General features: G+C 32.9%; 1 protein-coding gene and 1 long non-coding RNA gene across 2 annotated transcripts; one reads left to right on the forward strand and one right to left on the reverse strand.

Moving 5' to 3' along the window:
- Positions 1 to 850: 850 nt before the first annotated feature.
- Positions 851 to 11,278, reverse strand: LOC134283516 (glutamate-rich protein 2-like). Its single transcript, XM_062765985.1, has 9 exons — positions 11,166 to 11,278; positions 10,144 to 10,305; positions 9,507 to 9,568; positions 8,878 to 8,944; positions 8,280 to 8,430; positions 6,427 to 6,484; positions 6,034 to 6,105; positions 4,641 to 4,800; positions 851 to 1,232 (listed from the first exon to the last, which is right to left on the reverse strand). The coding sequence occupies exons 1-9, from the start codon at positions 11,249 to 11,251 to the stop codon at positions 1,169 to 1,171; spliced, it is 882 nt and encodes a 293-aa protein (XP_062621969.1). The 5' UTR covers positions 11,252 to 11,278; the 3' UTR covers positions 851 to 1,168.
- Positions 11,279 to 12,665: 1,387 nt separating this feature from the next.
- Positions 12,666 to 15,677, forward strand: LOC134283518 (uncharacterized). Its single transcript, XR_009995493.1, has 3 exons — positions 12,666 to 12,910; positions 14,876 to 15,082; positions 15,305 to 15,677. It is a non-coding gene; the product is annotated as an uncharacterized LOC134283518 (long non-coding RNA).
- The last annotated feature ends 6,225 nt before the right edge of the window (positions 15,678 to 21,902 follow it).

A 21,902-nucleotide genomic window follows, 5' to 3' on the forward strand; every position in this document is an offset into this window, starting at 1 on the left:
GCTACATTCAGGTGCATATTCAAATCATTATACGTTCAGCTAAAACACAGTTTATGGCTAGGTTTTGAAAAAAAAATCGTATTTATAAATCAATGACAAATTTTTCTTCTTTTTATGAGCCACTTATTCCTGCTGAATCGCAACCTAAAGCGCCCACTTTCTTTGCATCTCTCTCCACCGGCAAGTGGTGGCCTCTCCATGAGTGAAATATTCTCAAAAGGGACGTTATTATCATGAAGTTGTGTTGTAAGATAAGATATAATATTTGCTCTGAACGTGTTAGAACTTTTTGTCCTTCCACACAAAAAGTTATTACTTATAAAAATTATGAACATACAATATGGGAAAAGCTCAATTTAATTCGTCTGTCATTTTAAAATACAGAGACAGCAGTGCAGAAAAAAGAATGTTATTTTAAAATTAATTCTGACCTCAAGTGCTTTCAAAACAACTCAAATAATATTTTTTATTTGTAGTAAATACAATCTATTATCAAGTCAAATGGTGACTGAATTTTTTTCCACACTAATCGTCAGGCCATTTTTACACACTGAATTGTCAACGGATTTTCTGTTATTTCCAGTGGGTGTGACCAGTGGGCAGGGGATGCTCACTCCTCCATAGCACCTGATTCCACCTCTGATGTTTTGGAGGTCCGTGTTTGCTCTGCACCTATTTTGTATTGTTTATTGGACTTTTGATCTTGAATACTGTTCGTTTTCTCCATATATTTCTTCTTTCTAACTTTGCTGACAAAACATGATTTTCTCTAAACATTTTTAATAATTTTCAATTAAAATAAAACAGAAATAAAACTGCTGTAAACCCAGTTTATTACATATGAAGAAACAATGTAAAATTTTCAGTGGAAATTTGTCGCTGGACGGAAGAGTAAAAAATTATGGCAGATGTGAAAAACATTCACAAATATGATCTGCCTCCTTGATAAATGTACAACATTTAATATGTAACACCAGAGTAATGTTGATTGTACAAAAACACAGTCAAAAGTGCAACAGTTGTATACCATTATCAGAACACATTTATACATTAAACACCTTGACCATGGTCATTTTGTTTAGAATCATCGTCAGTCATGGAAAATAAATATGACATTGTACAGGTAAATTGGCACAAATACACCCAGAAGACAACAGAGTTTTTTCCTTCAGTCAGATGACGCTGATACAATACCAGAATCGTGTTTGAATTCATCAAAGAAATCATCCCCACTGAAAGGAAAATGCAAGTCCCATGAACGAAAAAATTCAAATTAAGTGAAATATATTAAAACCTTATCAGATTAGTATGTACCATAATGTTTAAATGTGCTGTATGAAATGATAATTTTTTATAGAAATTTGGTTCTATAAATTTATACAGTTTGATAACTGTTGACTTTATATTTTTCTTGTAAATAATTACACGGAATATCGGAAATGAATAACAATTTGATTAAATTGATGGTGGGAAAGCAAAAAAAAGAAATACTTTTTCATCATGTAAGTTAATTTTTGGTGCAAAATAACCCCATCAATATACTTTTTATCTGCCCCCACCCTATATCTAAATACAGACATTAATAATATAAAGAGGATAATATGCTTTCATTATAAAGTACATGTACATGTACATTGAAACAAAAATTCTCCCCAGAGAAAAGGTGCACTTGTAAACATGGAGTATATTCCTGAATTTTGTCAAGAGGTAGTATGTTGTATATTAATTTAAAGTAAATATTAACTATTTGTTAAAAAAGACTTGTAACATTAATTTTTTTCTTCAGTTTTTGCCATGAACCTATTACTATTTGATAGTAATAATATACACGATGGTCTCATGACTGTCTTGGCCAATCAGATTCTATTTTACTAGTGGTTATTTATATGAGGTATAATAATTAGGGATGTCAAAATATTTATTTTCCTTAGTCGAACATTCGATTGCATTATTCGAACGATAGTCGACTATTCGGAACATCTTTGAAAATCTCATCAATAGCTTATTAATTTATAACTCTAAAACCCTTTACTTATGTGAAATGTAACATCAAATGCCTATATTACACACAGATATTAAGAGGAACCTGTTTTTAACAATGTTTTTAAAGCTTATTAAAATAAATTGGAAAAAAGGGAGGGACAAACACACACTATCCACATGTCAGGTGATATTTTGGTTAAATACTGCTTGCTCAATTAACGATTACCCCGGCTATCAAAATTAATGTCCTTACTTTGTAAGATTATTGTTTTAATAATTATCGAAGTTTCAAAACTTTATGGCTCTGGTGTGTTCCTAGCATTTGAACATTCTTACAGGTAATAAATAAATTTATAATTGGTATAAGTCCAGTTAATAATTTTCAAAGTCCAGTATAACGCTACATAAATTACCACAATAACAAACAAGAGGCCCAGGGGCCACATCGCTCACCTGAGCAAATCGTCTAGGAAAAAACACAAATCAGATTAGAACTGAAAAGTTTACTAAAAGGGGGGGGGGGGGGGCTTGAATTTAATACTACTTTAGAAAGCCTTCATATTAATACAGCATATGACTTTGCTGTTCTTGATAAAAAGATTTTTTAAAAACATCTTCTTCCTATACTATCACTAATCATTGCTTTGAGGTACTTGAGAAGACCAATTTTATAAAGATTTTTCCTATATATATTCTTATGTAAAATTTTGATCAGCCATTGTGGCGCCCACCCTACCCCCGGGGTCCTGATTTTAACAAACTTGAATCTACACTATCTGAGGATGCTTCCACATGAGTTTCATCTTTCCTGGATCAGTGGTTCTTGAGAAGAAGATTTTTAAAGATTTTCCCTATATACTCCTATGTAAAACTTTGATCAGCAAATGTGGCCCCACCCTACCCCCGGGGGTCATGATTTGAACAAACTTGAATCTACACTATCTGAGGATGCTTCCACATGAGTTTCATTTGTCCTGGCCCAGTGGTTCTTGAGAAGAAGATTTTTAAAGATTTTCCCTATATACTCCTATGTAAAACTTTGATCGGCCATTGTGGCCCCATCCTACCCCCGGGGGTCATGATTTGAACAAACTTGAATCTACACTATCTGAGGATGCTTCCACGTGAGTTTCATCTTTCCTGGCCCAGTGGTTCTTGAAAAGAAAATTTTTAAAGATTTTCCCTATATACTCCTATGTAAAACTTTGATCGGCCATTGTGGCCCCATCCTACCCCCGGGGGTCATGATTTGAACAAACTTGAATCTACACTATCTGAGGATGCTTCCACGTGAGTTTCATCTTTCCTGGCCCAATGGTTCTTGAGAAGAAGATTTTTTAAAAATACCATTAATTTTTCACTAATTCATAATGGTCTCCCCTTGGAAGAGGGCGTGGCCCTTCATTTGAACAAATTTGAATTCCCTTTACCTAAGGATACTTTGTGCCAAGTTTGGTTGAAATTGGCTCAGTGGTTCTTGAGAAGAAGTCGAAAATGTGAAAAGTTAACGATGACAACGCCGACGACAGACGACGGACAAATTTTGATCAGAATAGCTCACTTGAACCTTCAGCTCAGGTGAGCTAAAAAGGTCAGTATTTGAGAAATAACGGGACTTTCCATATGTACAATGTGGAAAATTATTCATCAACTGTGAATGTGTTTGAGCTCTTATTCGTCTGAGGACGTATACGTTAATGGTTTGAGGAAAGACACTTTTCCAAATTTGGAGATGAGAGGTTCTTTATCACCTCTTTTTCTTGCATTTATTAAATATTTGAATGTCGTTTCATTATTCGATCATTGATCCATTCGACTGATAGTTGGATAGTTGACTATTCGTTGACATCCCTAATAATAATCGGAGATATTGAAAAAAAATACATGTATATGAGCATAACCCTCAATTAAAAAAAAAATTACACATTGTATAAATACAAAACAATGTCAGAACTATTGAACTAATTATCAGTATTTAAAATGTTCAGATTTGGAAATAATATGTTCTTTATATTCATTTTAAGTCAAGTGTAAAGGCTGCACTCTTGTAAAAGATGTTTACTCTTGTAAAAGATGTACCCCCAAAGTTGGGGGTGGAGGGAATCTCGAAAAAAACGCAAGTCCTAAGGATATAACACAACCAAATAACACAAATATGAAGATACTGTACATGTACATAAATTGGCGTATTCAAAAATTAGCACAATAACTGGAGATTGAGCTATACACCACCGTGCCAATATATTGTACTCATAAATGATTTCTTAGTGGTATTCATGAATTAGAGCATCATTCTTCATGCCAAAGCCTCGTAAATATGAAGTCCGCTTTTTTTTTCAGTACACATACAGTATCGCTTATTTGAACAGCACAGGTATATAATTGTAAAGAAAACATTTGAAAAGTTAAAATATTCTATCAATTCAAAAACAAAAGTAAGATACAACCTCTAATTTTCTTTTCATCAAAGATTCCTATGGAGATTTTTGAGAACTATTTCAATCAGAAAGAATTAAATAGTTTTTTAAATAATCATGAATTCTTACATAGCCAAATAATAGGGCAAATATGGGTCTTTTTCTAAACCTTGCTCTTTGACTGTCATAACATTTTACTACTTTAATTTATGAGGAGTACAACACTGGCAATTTCCTCACCTGTTTCTTTCCTCCTCTCCCTCCTCCTCCTCCTCCTCCTCCTCATTCTCTGAACTATCACTTTCACTTTCATCATCATCATCATCTGATTCTTCACCACTATCATCAGATTCCTCATCACCAGACTCATCACTTCCTGACTCATTTTCCTTCTCTTGATCTATAATGGTTTAACATTATTTTTTTTATTATTTTGTACATTTACAGATAATATGTTCATGTAAATGGTACTTTCATTGCTCCATAAATGGCCAAATTATTTTTCAAGTAACAGATTTATAAAAGAAGAATTTCAAATTTCAATTCTTCTAAATATTGCTTATATATAAATTTGATTTTAAGTTTCAATAAGTAAAAATATACATAATTTCACAGCTAGAACACAACAATCTCATTAGAATCATGTTCTTTGATCTGCTTCCAAAGATTGCTCTCAAGTAGTGATCCAAATTCAAAGTGGGAGTTGGGACAGACACATGGAAGGATAGAAGGACAAGAGATGGACATATCATCAAACACTTTGCCATGTCAGGGTATAAGAACATTTAGCTATATTTTTTTATTTTATTTGAATGTTATGACATTTTACTCACAAACTAAATAAAAGTGCGAAGCACTTTTATGTTAAGTTTGTGAGAAAAATGTCAATAGTTTACACATCGATAAATTTTTCAAAAAGAACGTTTAACCTTATAATTCCAATCTCGAATTTTTAAAAATATTTTAAATTATTTCTCTTTGAGGCCTCCATACAATCCGTTAATCTGGTTGAATACATTTTACCATAAAGGAAGTTGGATGTGTTGTCAAAACAATCGATAAATAAACTTATAACAACTAATGGAATGCTGAAGTCAACAAATATCGTAATTACGAACTTCAGAATAGTTCGTCTTTGACCATGGCCATGTTGACATAAACAACAACTCTCATAGCGAAACTTACGACGCCTTCAATTTGCACTTGTTTATTCAAATATTGAGGAACAATATAGAAAGTTAATAGGAAATTGATGCTAATAGGGCAAGAGCTTGAGGTACGTTTCTTTTCCCTGTCAAAACGATACAGACTGAGCTTATTTTCTGCGTATGAACGTTGAGACAGCGGTTTTTAAAATTCACCGTGATCGGACAGTGACATAAACATTTTCACGGCGTCCATCAGTTAGGCAGTCTAGTATGTTGCCAGTTTTGTTTTACTTTAAGCCCTAATTAAATTTAAAGTTCTTGTATTCATTATTTCAGAAATAACTGCTTTCATTGTTTATAGTTAAACAAAACAATATAACATTTAAAAATTTCGTTCTCGTCCAATCAAAACACAGGAAATCAATAGATAAAATGAAGATTGGAATTATTTGAATTTATGCTCCTTAGATGGAAATATTTCATACCTAGGAGAATTTTCTCTTCTAATACTGGTTGAAACTGTAAAGCAGTTGGATGTGTTGGTTCATAAATCAGAACTGAAAACAGAGAACATGCAGGCATTCCTTACTATAGTTCAATGTACATGTATATGGATAAATTTTATTAATCATTTGTACATGCTATTTGATCTAAAATTTAAGAGTCTATTAAATATAGACTAAAAATATATGCAGTCTGAATACAAGAGGCATGCATATTGAATTGACACGGAACATTGCTCTCTGCAATAAATGTTTTGAAATTTTTTTATGTTTTATTGGAAAAAATGAAATAAAAGCACATTTCAAATTCAGTATTTTTCCAGTCAAAGACTTACCATATGTACAGTGTAGGTATTGAATATAATATTTACTTACTCATCTTGCACAGCTTGGCTGCCACTACATATTCTTTTTTCATCAAGCACTCCAAAAACTGAAAAATTAAAAATAAAGTATGCTACTGATACACAAAGAGTGATAAGCCAAGTTTATCCCTTGTTTAATAAATTACATTTTTCCTATGTAAGTGAAAGTTAAATAAATTTCTTACTTTTTTTTCTTATCTTCAGATGCCATTAATTAGTGCCTAAAGATGTTCATATTATATCTACCTGTAGGCAACTTTGCCACACATAATCCAGTTAAACTTTGGTATCTCAAACTCAGATATCTTGAATACAAGGGATATGTAGTGATTTGGAATTCCAAAATCCAAACCACTAAATTCTAATTACGATTGAACGTAAATATCTCAAACTCTTGGATATCTCTAGAAAGTACTTTTGTCAGATAATGAGGTTTGTCTGTAGTATTGGTTTATCATCACTACTATCAGTAAGTTACTTCCATAAGGAGTTCAGTGGGAGCCCTTATTTCTCAGCCTCACTGAGTTTCAGATAATGAGATTTGACTGTAGTATCTCTTTACCGTAGGTAAGTTACCTCCATAAGAAGTTGTCTGGGGGCCTTTCTCTCCTGTTTGTTTTTTTCCCACTGAGATTGAGATAATGAGATTTGACTGTAGTTTAGTTTATAATTATCTCCAAAAGTAGTTGCCTGGGGGCTTTCCCTCTTCTCTATTTTTTCCTCTGTCCCGCTAAGTTTGAGATAATATGGTTTGACTGTAGTATTAGTTTATAGTTACCTCCAGTTGACTGGGGGCCTTTCTCTCCTCTCAGGTTTTTTTCCCCCACTGAGTTTGAGATAATGAATTTGACTATAGTATTAGATTATTACCTCAGTGAGAAGTTGACTGGGGGCATTTGTATCCTCTCTGTTTTTAATGAGTTTGAGATAAAGGGATTTGACTGTAGTATTAGTTTATAGTTACCTCCAGAAGGAGTTGACAGGGGGCCTTTCTCTCCTCTCTGTTTTTCCACTGAGTTTGAGATAATGAGGTTTGACTGTAGTATTAGTTTATAGTTGCCTCCATAAATAGTTGACTGTGGGCCTTTCTCTCCTCATTTTTCCCCAATGAGTTTGAGATAATGAGGTTAGACTGTACACTGTAGTATTGTTTTTAAGTTACCTCCATGAGGAGTTGACTGGGGGCCTTTCTCTCCTCTCTATTTTGTTCTCATCCCAAAGAGTTTGAGAAAATGAGGAGTTGACTGGGAACCTTTCTCTCCTCTCTGTTTTTTTTTTTTTCACCAAGTTTGAGATAATGAGGTTTGAATGTAGTATTAGTCTATAGTTACCTCCATGAGGAGTTGACTGGGGGCCTTTCTCTCCTCTAATTTAAACTCATTTAATGAGTAATTATTGACTGTAGTATTACTGTATAGTTACCTCCATAAGGAGTTGACTGGGGGCCTTTCTAGTTTATACTTACCTCCATGAAGGCGTTGACTGGGGGCCTTTTTCTCCTCTTTCTTTTTTCCACTGAGATTAAGATAATGAGATCTGACTATAGTATTAGTTTATAGTTACCTCCATGAGGAGTTGACTGGGGGGGGGGGGCTTTTCTCTCCTCAGTTTTTTCCCCCAATGAGTTTTAGATAATGAGGTTTGACTGTAGTATAACTGTATAGTTACCTCCATGAGGAGTTGACTGGGGGTCTTTCTCTCCTCTCTGTTTTTCCCACTGTGTTTGAGATGATGAGGTTTGACTGCAGTATTGTTTATAGTTACCTTCATGAGGAGTTGACTGGGGGGCCTTTCTCTCTTCAGTTTTTCCCCCAAATGAGTTTTAGATAATGAGGTTTGACTGTAGTATAACTGTATACTTACCTCCATGAGGAGTTGACTGGGGGCCTTTCTCTCCTCTTCCTCCTCACTGTCACTATCACTACTACTGTCCTCCTTACCCCCCTCAGCACCCTCTGGTGGTAGCTCCTCTTTGGGTTTGGGTTTTGGTGAATCTTTCAGGTTCACTGGTTTCCTAGATAAAATAGTATTCATGAGGAAGCTGGCTAGCATTATGCATATACATTAATGAAGCACTAATTCCTATACTTCAAAAGAGGGGTATATGGGTATTTTTTTAATCTACTCCAAAATAACAGATGACATGCATTGTAAAACTTAATATATAAAATCTTTTCTTTTTATCAACATTATTCATGTAGTGAAATAAATCTTTTCCCATTGAGGGTTGCATGTATTTATTATTTTTGTGGTATGAATACATCGGTGAATTTATGTCCTTCATGAAATGTTAAAATTTCAAACAAGAATCCTCTTCAACAATAAAATCAGTGATCTTACAGTAAATCATTGATGTTAAATATTATGCATACACTGTGGTAATATTCTTAGCACAATAAACATTTTTCAAATAAGAGAAGTGTGGTAAAAATTTTAAAAATTGTACAGTTTCTTGACTTACTGTTTTGGTCTGGAAACATTTGTAGAAACAACAAAGGGTTTTTTGTTTCCATCACCATGACTGCAGCCTATATAAAGACAATGATTATGTTGTTTGTTGTCTTAAGAGATTGTTATTAAAAAAATATTGCTTTTCCTTTATATATAAAGTTGGACAAAAGGCCTTCCGTATTATTCAAAATAGAATTTAAGCACATTTGAAGTGGTAGTGTTATGGAATAATCAGGTCAAAGATTCACACAAATCTGATTCTAAATATAGATTTTCAACAACAACTAGCTGCAGCTAATGCAACAGCAGGTGTTTGTGTTAGGGAAGATGGGAAGATTAGATCCACCTAACATGCTTGAACATATATTCATACGCAGTAATTGCATGTACATGGTACATATATTTTCTGTTTATACAATTGAATATAAAAAGGTTATTTAGAAGCAATGTTATTTACAAAAGTGCTTGTTACAATTCTGATTGAATCAAAAAGGTTATTTGAAGAAAAGTCATGAAACTGTTCAGATGAGAGTCAATATAATTTGTGTACATCTTCAAATTTAGTAATAACATAAATTTCAGAACGTTATTACCTTTATTTGAAAGTGGTTTTAAGCTTTGAACTTTACAAACACTCACTGTGCCCTTTTCTTATGGAGTTAGCTCCCTTAATTTCCTTCTCTTCTCTTGGTTCATAAATTCTAAGCAATGATTTAAAATCAAAATATACATGCCATGACATAAGTATAGCTTCTTGTTAATTCTGATATACATGTACATGTAAAATGCATTCAATAAAGTTTTACAACATATTCAACTTTATCATGTTAGTTGCAATTTAAGGATAAATAACACAAACAAACTTTTTTCAGAAATCAGCAATATTTCTCATAGATTTACATCTAAATTGGTAACCAGAATAATGTTTACAGTGTATAGTGGGAAAACGTTATAAGATTTTGTCATAAGGATAAAAATTTGTGCAAAATTTTGTATGTAAATATATAGGTAGCAAAATAAAGTCTCATACCTAAGTACCAGGAAAACCTACAATTCTTTATATTTCAGGGATTTATTATTTTTATTTATGTCATATCAAATCAAAATCAGTCAAAATATATATATATATATATATATATATATATATATATATATATATATATATATATATATATATATATATATATATATATATAAATCTATGCATCAATTTTTGTTTGTGTTAAGTACCCTCAAACATGAATGAAATAAAATCACCAACTAAACACATAAACACCTTGAATTCTCTCGACTTAAAGACTGCCTCAATTCCTCCATATCTACTGGTTCCTCGTATCCTGGTAAATCATCTCTTCGACCGACAGACCGTAGAGTGACCTGTTTGGTTGGAGTTGGGGTTCTTCTGGACTGGGGTTTATTTGCACCTGGAGGTGGCATTCTACAAAGAACTCAAGTTTTTACATTAATCTTATGATAATGGTTAGTCATGCCCATCATTCAACTGATGATAGTTTAGTCACCCATTGAGAATGAACAGCTACATGTAGTCCTTGCTATCGCATACCACTTGAAAGGTTAAAGTTGGTGTAACTTGTTCCTTTAGATTCATTAAAAATTCACTTGCAAAGTATATTTTGGAATATCTTTCAACTTAAAAATAATTTAACTGGTTTCTGTACATAAAAATGGCTAAGTACAAAGGAAACGATATAGGCATGACCTGCACAAGAATGCTTTGTAAGTTTGTTATCATTATTACACTGAATAATCAACAATAATAAACTGAAGTCTATAGATAGTTTTCGATAGGCCTGAATTTAGCGAAAGTTACCTCCCGTTGGTCGCCATATTGGAGGTCGACTCAGTGATTTTCCCTCTATGTCTTACCAAGTTTAAAAGGTTATAGCAGAAATATTTGGTGGAAAATCTTTATCAAATAATTTTTTTTAAATAAAGGAGGCTTCCAAAAATTTATATACTTCAGAAAAATAATGATTTCTAATTCAAAATAGCTAATATAAAAATTTTAAATTGGTTGAACAATGAAGGAATATGTTCATTTGGACCTCCAGTATGGCGGCCAACGGGAAGTAACTCTTGGTCAATCGAAAACTATCTATTTAGAACTCTAGACCCCTGATGTAGTGAAGATGAATGTATTGCAAACAAGTAAAATTACTGAAATTAAACCTCTCTGAATCTGTTTCTTGGATTAATTTACAGGCCTATTACCAAAACTGAGTGTCAGGTTGCCAACAGAACACTGTAGCTAAAACACATAAAAATAAACGACCATACCTCTTTTGGTCACCGCCTTGACGATAAACTGCTCCATCTTCTCCAAGAATGGGAAGAGGATCCGTTTTTCTGTCTGGTCCACTCATTTTAAAGGGGTTTTCCCGTTGAGTATTTTATCACTGTGAACTCCATGTTGTTTACATGGTTTACGTTAGTCTCGTTCAACCAGACGCTCGGCTGTCTCCGTGAACTCCGACCAGCAGAGAGTCTGGTAAAGAATCACGTAAGCGTTTGTAACCGTCAGAGGGCGCTATCTTCTTTTCATTTTAAAAATCCTTTTTGTAAGCAAACGTTATATACGTTTCTTCTGCTTAATTGTGACTTTATATTAATAAACTGGTCTTTAATTAGGGATACCAAACGAGAAATTACAATATCAATCGAAAGAATGTGTATTACACAGGTAAGGCTACACTACTTTCACTTTTGCTTTCGTACAGAATATTTGCAAGACATAATAAAACACACTTACCTATAGCTGGTGGGCATTACCGTAAACAACTCCTCTCTAACGGTTTTAACTTTTAGAAACATAACTTTTACATCTTTAAGTTATTTTTCTGCTGATTTATCACGTATTTGTTTAAATCTTGTAGGTGTGTTCTTTTCAGCCAATCAAAAACTTTACCAGAATTTTGGTAAGCCTCGCTTTGGCGTTACAATCGATATCACGTATCTTTACCAGACCCTCTGGGTGGTCGGAGATTTACGAAGACAGCCGAGGGTCTGGTTGAACGAGACTAGGTTTACGTTAGATGTCACATGGTTAGACTAAAATCCGAAATTCGACGTCATTTAGCATGTTTAGTGAAACCAGAGACATAAATAACATAAATTATTTATTTCTCTGAAGAAACAAGTCTTTAGGCAAAGACAGAATTCAAACTACAATGTTTCACGATTGTTTGTATGGTACTGAACAGGAGGCTTTATTTATACATTATTTTTTATTCACTCTTAAAGGAGTGTGACTAAAATGGGTAGCGAAACCAGGGCCGGGCCGGGAATTTCAAAACTGAGAGCCGGGTTTTTGATAATTACGAGATAAATACTCATTCTTTCTTCACGAAATTTACAGACATAGTTTATAAGTATAGGTTTTGCCTTCGCTGAGAATTTTAAGTCAAAATGTTTTGTTTTTCGATGATTATCGCCGATTGTCCTTTTTCAGGTGACTAAAATGGGTAGCGAGCCCGGTTTACTCATTTTGGCGATTTTAAGCTTAATGCATCGAAAGTGTTTGTGATATTTGCATTTAAGGGAGTATGGAACTGACGATTTTGAATCCACCGCGCAACTCCAAGTGACGTAAATGAATTTTACGTCCGTGTATGTCGTTAAAATCTTTCGATGATTTTTTGATTAAATTTTACCGTAAAACTTATTGTATAGATATACTTGATATGAAATAATATAAATTGTGACTAAAATGTCATTAAAATCGAACCACAACACAACTCTGTGTAATTTTTACGACTTCTCTTGCTTATCGCCGTTTTCGGCAATGTCAACAAAGCTGATGTTTCGGAAAGCATGAAATGCGGAAAAAGCTTGGGTTTTCGTCTATCAAATCTATCTAGCGGTACAACAAGGCTTCTTTGACCCAAAGAAGGCGATAGTGAACTGTGTCATACTGAACTTACTCTGCCAACAATCACTCGAATGAAGGAATCACAATCGCATCACCATGATCACCCCACCCTACCAGTACCATGCCCACGACAACTCTCGTCTGATCTGCCCAGGTTTGCCTCTAAATTCAACCTATTATTTTTTCATAGCAATTCTTTGCAATATAAATATTCAAGCTGGGTTAAAGGGCACTATGACTATTAATCCGAGATTCCTCCGACTCTAACCCCTGTTTTTACATTGTAACCTGCACAAGTCATAATGTAAAAGCAGGGATTAGAGTCAGAGGAATCTTGGATTATATAACTATAATCACACAATTAATACAATTCCACAGTGGTGTATATACGTGTATCACTATCCGTTGATCTTCACATGACATACTCCAGTTGAACTCAATCATGTCCAAATATAGATATATCATTTGAGACACTGTTATCCATGTATTACCCAAACAATTAACCTGAGATGCAACATCATGCAAGGTGTTGAACACTCTATGGAATTTTTCCCATCAACTTACAGTTCAATATTTCGATCACTAGTCTACACTACAACAAAAGTAATGCACATATTCTTCACATCTAAAATTCTTCTGCATAAAACAGTAGTATTCATTAATTATTGCATTAAATTTTGTGCCTAAGCCGCTAAAATATGAAGCCTGCATTTTTATGTACACATACAGTAGTTTTATCTGTCACATGATAGCTGAAATAGGTACATAATTTACCACAGGGACTTAGGCAGTCTTAGCAAAATCGGGTATACAGTATAGTAGCATTAATAGGTGAGCTAAGACTGTCTCAATTTCCTGTGATATTTAATATACTATGGACTTTTGTGAGGACTGCTGACTTTTACACTCGACGGCTTACTTTTACACTATAAAAAAATCTGACAATGTACAGAAGCTGTTTTGAAATAAAAATATTTAGGTCAACATTTACTATTGTACAAAAATAATCGGCAGAAATTAAAGCACATAGAGAATCTGACAACCACTCTACCCTCAAATACCACCATTCACATGTTAGTGCCCCAAACACTATCTATAACCACTACTGCACTAGTAATGTTTCCTTATCTTTTATAAATTCTATACATCCGTACATGACATAGGGCCAAAATAAAATTATAGTTTGTTTGGAATTGCCTCCCCTCTCATTGAAATGCCCCCTCCTGAAAAAATTTTACTGACCAAAAGTAGAAAGATTTTTGTTTTTATTTAATCAATTTTTTTTGCCCGTTACATGTATCACATACACCATACAAAACACTGAAATATAGTGTCAGATATATGTAAAAATAGGTATTTTTTTGTTGATGGTAGATACTTTTTTTTAAAAAGTCAGAAAATGTATTTATTGTTTACTGAGATTTTTATCAAAAAATTAAAATTTATCTTCAATTAAAAAAAAATAATTTACCTCCCTCCCACCTGTGTCTGAAACCCTTCAGGCGGCAATTCCAAACAAACAATTTTTTAAGGACGGCCTAGGTTTAAATGTCAAAGTCAACCATCAAATGTTAAAGTCAGTGCTTTTCGCAAAGGTCCATAATTATGCAGGCAATACTCGAATTTGGAAATAGTCATGCTATTATTCATTAGACTAGTTAATATAGCTCAAAATTTTTTGCACATAATTAATTATTTAGTATTTAATGAAATATTAATGCAGATTAAAGAATGCCCAATATTCCAACAAGATGTGTTTATGAAAAAAAAAAACTATGCACCCCGTGGCAACAAAGGTAAAAAAAAAATTTTTTTAGCATATAGGTCACAGTCAAGATCACAAGGTCATGACCTTGGTATCATTTGAAAGAGCTTCGTTAGTGGAGTATGCATACCAAATATGAAGTCTCTTTCTCTCATGGTTCAAAAGTTATGGCAAAGGTTAAAGTTGACAACAGACAGACAGACAGACAAACAAACAGACAGGACAAAAACAATATATGCCTCATATCTATCGATCCAGGCACATACAAATTTCATGTACATGTAAAAATAAACATGACAAATCAATGGATGCTCCTCAGATGTACAAACATGTACATGTATATTTTTTGAATAGGTATTCCTGTTTTTGTGGACACATGAAGTCAAGATAAAGGAGAATATAGAACATTTTATATCTGCTAAATGGGGACTTGAGAAGACTTGGAACTACATGTATAGGGATGGAGCTGACAGATGCTCTAAAGGCCAGTCTATAATATGGTGTACCACTGCAGCCCTCTCATGCGGTGTCCTAACTTATGGATCATCCGCTATCATTAAGGTAAAATGTTATGTTTATATATTTTATACTTGTCAATGTGTTAGTCTGTACAGGGTGTTGTTAATTAAGTAAAAAAATGTTTCTGTTTTTCCAACCAACTCCAGTTTATTGGTAATCTTTCATTAAAAATATGAATATTCATTTTTTCATAATATTACCAAGCATAACAATTTCCATAATTAAAAATACTATTTTTTGACATCAATTTTTTATTTCTTACAGTGAACCAGAACATCATATCAGCAATGAGCGGGTAGCCCATTTGAACCAATATTTTGTTCCATAAAGGACAATCACGAAACAGGCAGACAAAACTACAGGTTTGAAAATAAATGGAAGAAAATCACTGGACACAGTATAATTTCCTATCCCAGTATTGCTGAAACTCTGGCATTGTCAACAAACTCCATGTGGAATTATGGATAAAAGATTTGAATGAAAAACTATTTGTGCATTATTCTAAAGGAATTATGGATTCTATTTCAGAAGACTTTTTTCAGTTGAAGTTGGATACAAAAAGAGACATTTATCCTCAGTCTATTTGAAATGTCAATGGCATCAATTATGTCTTTTGAATGATGAAGTTTTCCACATACTTTATGTGCAAAATACAATTTATAATTTTAAGAATTGAAAAAAAATAAAATTTAGAATAATAATTAAAAATAGAAAAAACATTTAAAATAAATAGTTTGAAAGACTCGTCAAATCATATATTTTTTTTCATTAAAGAATAGTTGAATTCACACTTCTCAAAAGTTTTGTCCCTTGGCTGCCATCTTTGAGGAAAAACCCAAAGAATCCTCACAGTACCCTTTATAGTTTTCTGATTTGTAAATTTGTCATCTGAATGGAAAAAATATGTGCATCTTCTATAATCGATTGCCCCAAGATCGGCCAACACATATCAAAAGAAAAAATTAAAACACAGATGATTCATCCTACCATGCCCAAAATATTCTGTAGCATAAAGAGGAGAAATGTCATTTCTTTCCCATTTGACCTTTTGGTTCACCCATCAAAGGGACACAACTATTGCAAAGTGTGGATTGGATTATAGTCCTTATATTCTATATTTAGAAAAACAGTCAACAAAATAGTAGTACATTTAGAAATAAGCTCCTTAAAAAAAAACAAGATTTGCTAAACAAAATACTATATTCTTTTGATTTGTTTTGCATAGTACATATCAACCGGTATTGACTGTTTTCGGGTGACATTCAGATTATGTTAGCCTCCGTGGGATGAAGATATTGTCCTTCGCTCCACGTTGGACAATATTTCAACCCTTGGAGACTAATCATACGGTCAACATCATTCAATATTTGTTTTAGTTAATATATTTTAGTGACACTCAATCAAAGAACTTGGGTTTGGTAATTTGTTGTTCCAGCTTTATAATATAAATATTTAATAAAATATTGTTTTTACTCTTCTCTTTATTAAACACATGTGTAGTAGGGCTGTCACGGGTACCCGAAATGACCCGGAACCGCGGAACAATTCATTCGGTTCGGGTACGGTTCTGTTTTTCCGGAATTCGGTTCGGTTCCGATTTGTATAGTAGTGTAGGTTTTACTATAAAAATGGCGTCAAAAACGAGAGATTTCTTAATACATTGCAATTATAAGGTGATTTAAATAATATGGTACAATTGTTGTCTAGTCAGGAAGCTACTTTAAACTAGTTAAAATGTTGCTATTTCGAAGATTAAATGAAAATATTCTTTTTGTTGTTGAAAATAATACAAATCATTAGCTTTTATTCCATTAATTACCCGAACCGAAATACCCGAAACCGAACCTAAAAAAATCAGAACCGACCCGACCCGAAAAATTTTGGAACCGTGACAGCCCTAATGTGTAGCAAAATACATTGTAGTGTATTGTGGTGGTGTAACGTTTCCCCCCATCTTAACAGGGTGCCCTAGCTGCAGATCTGTAGCGTTATGATTTTATATATTTGTCTTTGACTGTTATGGTCCAAGACAAATATATAAAACCATAACGCTGCAGCTACTGGGTGCCCATGATGTGCGGTGATAACCATATCAGTTATTGATTAATATAATAAAAAAATCATCTTAAGGCCTATATGCTACTGGACAAAAAAATATCCAAAACAAGACTCAGATTAATAATTAATCAAAATTGTACGTGGAAATACAATCTTTAATCTTATTCAGAGCATGAGGCAGTGCCAATGTACACTGCATGTAGGCATTCCGTGATTTCCGTCTTCGCCTGATAACTTTATTTCATCAATTTCACTGAAACGTTAGAAACAATCGAACTTTACTTTCTTTTTTGTTTTTTTTTTAAATAATAATTATTCACGGACCATTGAAAATACCTCCTTTAATCAGCTAATTTGAGTTAACATCGTATCTTTTGAGTTTGAGTTGCAAACTGGAAATAACTTATACACTGTAATGTACAAAACTAAATCGTGAAATCGGAAGATTCCGGATTGCTTAGCAAAACTCGAGCGAAAAGCATTATCCACCGTGTTACGAAAGAAATAAAGCAACGATGGAATTTTTTTAGTGTTGATTGATAAAATCAAGTTAATAAAAAACTAAAAACAAACATTTTATAATTGCAAGCTCATAATTGCACCATTTCATAACAGCTAGGAGCAGAGGAAATTCGGGTTGAGGAAATTCGGAAGATTACTCTAAAATTGAACACTAACTTTATAATTTTTTATTAGCAATTTGTAAAACAAGCAAATCGCTTTAATTATTGCATAAAAAATTAAACTTTTAATTATTCCTTAATTGCTTAAAATTACATTGTACATATATATTAACCCATTTCCCCAATAAATCAATATTATATAAATAAGTTAGAATAATTTGTCTTTCTAGATTTTTTCCTTGTACTTTTTTCTTTTAGAAATTAAATTCCATTCCTGTTGATGACAATAGTTTATAAAATAATTAGTTTTCCGATGTTTTTATGGGAATTCTGAATTTTTAAAAATTGATTATAAAAATTTCATTTTTTCATACAGAGTTACTCCCCTTATTTTGGCGTGTTCTATTTTTAGATTCACGCACTAGAACATTTTCTAATGCATTTTAGTAAACTATTGAGATGTTCTTCTTTCAATCGGTGTATCTATTTTGGAGTTTTAATTACTCTGAAATTAGGACCCGAAAGTCCCATACTCCCTTAATGGTTGTTTATTAACTTCAAATAGTTAAATTGTTCAATAATTATGAAATTAAATGTCAATTATTAGGGTTTTTGTCATTTTTCATAGACCCGGGACAGGTCAAAACCGGACGCGTTTGCCCGGGACAAATTAATAATTCCGGATTGCCAGAGAAAGAATGTAGATTTTTTTCAGACCCTGACCGAGATACATTTAAGAAATAAATTGGAAAAAATTAATAAAAATATGCAAATCAAAAAAGAGTCATTTATATTTCAATTATTTGTCATTATCTGATAAGTATTTCGGAAATAAAAGGTTTTTCCCGGGTGAACGTGTCCGGTTTCGACCAATCCCGGGTGTTCAAAAAATGCGTATATTTTCAATAATCGTGATTTATTACTGCAACAGTTAAATGTTTTAGGTAGTTTAGTTCAATTTCAAAGATCCAAATGAAATAATTGTAAATATGCTGCCGAAATTAAGTTTAAATCGCCAAAATGAGTAATCCGGGCTCGCTACCCATTTTAGTGAATTATGGTCAGAACGGTACCTAGTAAAAATGGCACCTGGTGAAAACGGCACCTGGAATATGCAAAACGGCACTTGGTTAAAACGGCACTTAGTGAAAACGGCACTTGGTGAAAACGGCACTTAAGAGGAAAAAGTATATAATTATATGTTATGATATATATTTGACATAAGTTCTTTTTTAAGTCAAAATTTTATATATTGACTTTAGAACTTTTTGTGGCTTTATTTTTGCTTTATAGTTTATTTTCAATCTATTTTTTAATTAAAAGGTAGTATTTATAGGTTATAACACAACATGTGGGATTAAGAATAATTATATCTGAAGTGTAGTGTTGATATTTTTTTTTTTTAAATGGTGTAAATGATTTTCAAAAAAAAATATTTACAGTCAGAGTCATTTTATCTCACATTTCTATCTAATTCTATAAAAATTATTTGTAACAATATCAACATTGTATCATCTTCATTTAAAAAAAAAAAAAAAATGTTTTTGATCTTCTATATATATGTTTAATATTGTTAAATGTTGTATGGCTATATTCATATTTTATGTACAGTTGGGAGAGGACTATCTAAGTTCTTCTAACTTGTGTACAATCCATTTGACATGTTGTCGAGAAATACACAATAGTATATGATTGCAATTATTGAAGGGGAGGTGTTGGTCTTTTGTTTCTTATTCCTACAAGTGTATTCTAAGTAAACATACTCTAACTGGCTTCTAATTAATCAGCTGTGACTGGCAACCTCCATAATAGAGTATATTTATTTGCAATACTAATGTTTAAATTTCAAAGGATCATAATTAATTTGGATTTGATCTCTTTTGTAGAAAATAATTGACAGATAATTTAAAGAACAAGTACAATAAAAAATCTAACCACTGTACAAAAGTATAATCAATTTTCAAATGAATTAGTCTATTTTTCTCCCTAAAATATTTTTAAAAACATTTTTATCATTAATACACACATTTATTACTTTAAATGTAATATAAAGATCCATTTTCTGTATAAACAATATCTAATTCTCAAAATTAAATAAAGTGCCATTTTAACTCTTCCAAAGTGCCGTTTTGACTACTCTCAAGTGCCGTTTTGCATATTTCCAAAGTGCCATTTTCACCTGATGCCGTTTTAACTTGTACCCATTTTAGTCACTTGGAAAAGGACAATCTGTGATAATCATTAAAAAACACAACATTTTGATCTAAAACTTTCAGCGAAGGCCAATCCTAGAATAATTAACTATGTCCATAAATTTCATGAAGAAAGAATGAGTATTTATTTCGTGATTATCAAAAACCCGGTTTTCGTTATCGAAAATCCCGGCCCGGCCCGGGTTTCGCTACCCATTTTAGTCACACTCTAAAAGTGAATATAGTTTCATTTCTTTGTCCTTGTTTTTTCTTTCTTCATTTAAAAATGAAAATAAATATATGTCAAAACAAAGTATCTTTTTCCACGTGTAATATTTTTTTCTCATATTTTGTAATGCAATGTGGGAACGTAGAAATTATCTATAATATTGATCATAGTTATGACCATGATCACTTTCGTTATTTAGTAAAAAATTTTTCAAAGCATTTCTGAAACCCAGTTGGAAGCGTATTTATGACTTAGACTATTGTGTAATTGGGCTCACATTGGTTATTTCATTAACGGTTAGTATTAAATAATTAATTAAATAACGTTTGCAATTTTGTTGAAAATACGTAGACAATGTTATTACAGGAAGTGCTTGCATAGATCAGCACAAGGTTAGGCTTTTTATAAAGAATTTACTTTTAAAAAACTAGTTCATTTATAGAGACAATTCGAGTTCAGTCTGACGACTAGATATGGCAAGAAATTGGTACTGCGTTTTTAGGTGATACTTTTGTACCCTAGGGTACACCCTTATTAAATGTATGGAAAAAAGGTTACAAAAAGGGTACACTATTTATTCCTACTGAAAACGAAAGTAGATGTTTCCCAGTGGAAGGAAGACTGTAACATCTATATAAGTAAAATTAAAAATAATGTAGCCGATGCTCAGGGTACAGTGGGTACAAAGGGTACACATGGGTACAGCAGGTTACAACACTATAAGAAATGGATACAAGGGTTTAGAAGACTGAAATTTTATAAGTTAAAATTAAAAATAATGGAGCCGATGCTCAGGGTACAGTGGGTACAAAGGGTACACATGGGTACAGCAGGTTACAACACTGTAAGAAATGGATACAAGGGTTTAGAAGGCTGAAATTCTCTTAGTTAAAATTAAAAATAATGTAGCCGATGCTCAGGGTACAGTGGGTACAAAGGGTACATATGGGTACAGCAGGTTACAACATTGAAAGAAATGGATACAAGGGTTTAGAAGGCTGAAATTTTCCAAGTTAAAATTAAAAATAATGGAGCCGATGCTCAGGGTACAGTGGGTACAAAGGGTACACATGGGTACAGCAGGTTACAACACTGTAAGAAATGGATACAAGGGTTTAGAAGGCTGAAATTCTCTTAGTTAAAATTAAAAATAATGTAGCCGATGCTCAGGGTACAGTGGGTACAAAGGGTACATATGGGTACAGCAGGTTACAACAGGTTACAACATTGAAAGAAATGGATACAAGGGTTTAGAAGGCTGAAATTTTCTAAGTTAAAATTAAAGATAATGAAGGGGATGCTCAGGGTACAGTGGGTACAAAGGGTACACATGGGTACAGCAGGTTACAACATTGAAAGAAATGGATACAAGGGTTTAGAAGGCTGAAATTTTCTAAGTTAAAATTAAAATAATGAAGGGGATTCTCAGGGTACAGTGGGTACAAAGGGTACACATGGGTACAGCAGGTTACAACACCATAAGAAATGGATACAAGGGTTTAGAAGGCTGAAATTTTCTAAGTTAAAATTAAAATAATGTAGGGGATGCTCAGGGTACAGTGGGTACAAAGGGTACACATGGGTACAGCAGGTTACAACATTGAAAGAAATGGATACAAGGGTTTAGAAGGCTGAAATTTTCTAAGTTAAAATTAAAAATAATGTAGCAGATGCTCAGGGTACAGTGGGTACAAAGGGTACACATGGGTACAGCAAGTTACAACACTATAAGAAATGGATACAAGGGTTTAGAAGGCTGA

This window comes from Saccostrea cucullata, unplaced genomic scaffold (genome assembly GCF_032062105.1).
Source record: "Saccostrea cucullata isolate Sc308-1 unplaced genomic scaffold, CSIRO_AGI_Scuc_v1 ctg146, whole genome shotgun sequence".
Taxonomy (NCBI): domain Eukaryota; kingdom Metazoa; phylum Mollusca; class Bivalvia; order Ostreida; family Ostreidae; genus Saccostrea; species Saccostrea cuccullata.

Coding starts and splice junctions, on each gene's coding strand:
- LOC134283516 (XM_062765985.1), bottom strand. CDS start 11,251: ATGAGTGGACCAGACAGAAAAACGGATCCTCTTCCCATTCTTGGAGAA. Junction 9,569..10,143: donor TTAAGTCGAGAGAATTCAAG/GTGTTTATGTGT, acceptor ATCATTGCTTAG/AATTTATGAACCAAGAGAAG. Junction 8,945..9,506: donor CTCCATAAGAAAAGGGCACA/GTGAGTGTTTGT, acceptor GTCTTTATATAG/GCTGCAGTCATGGTGATGGA.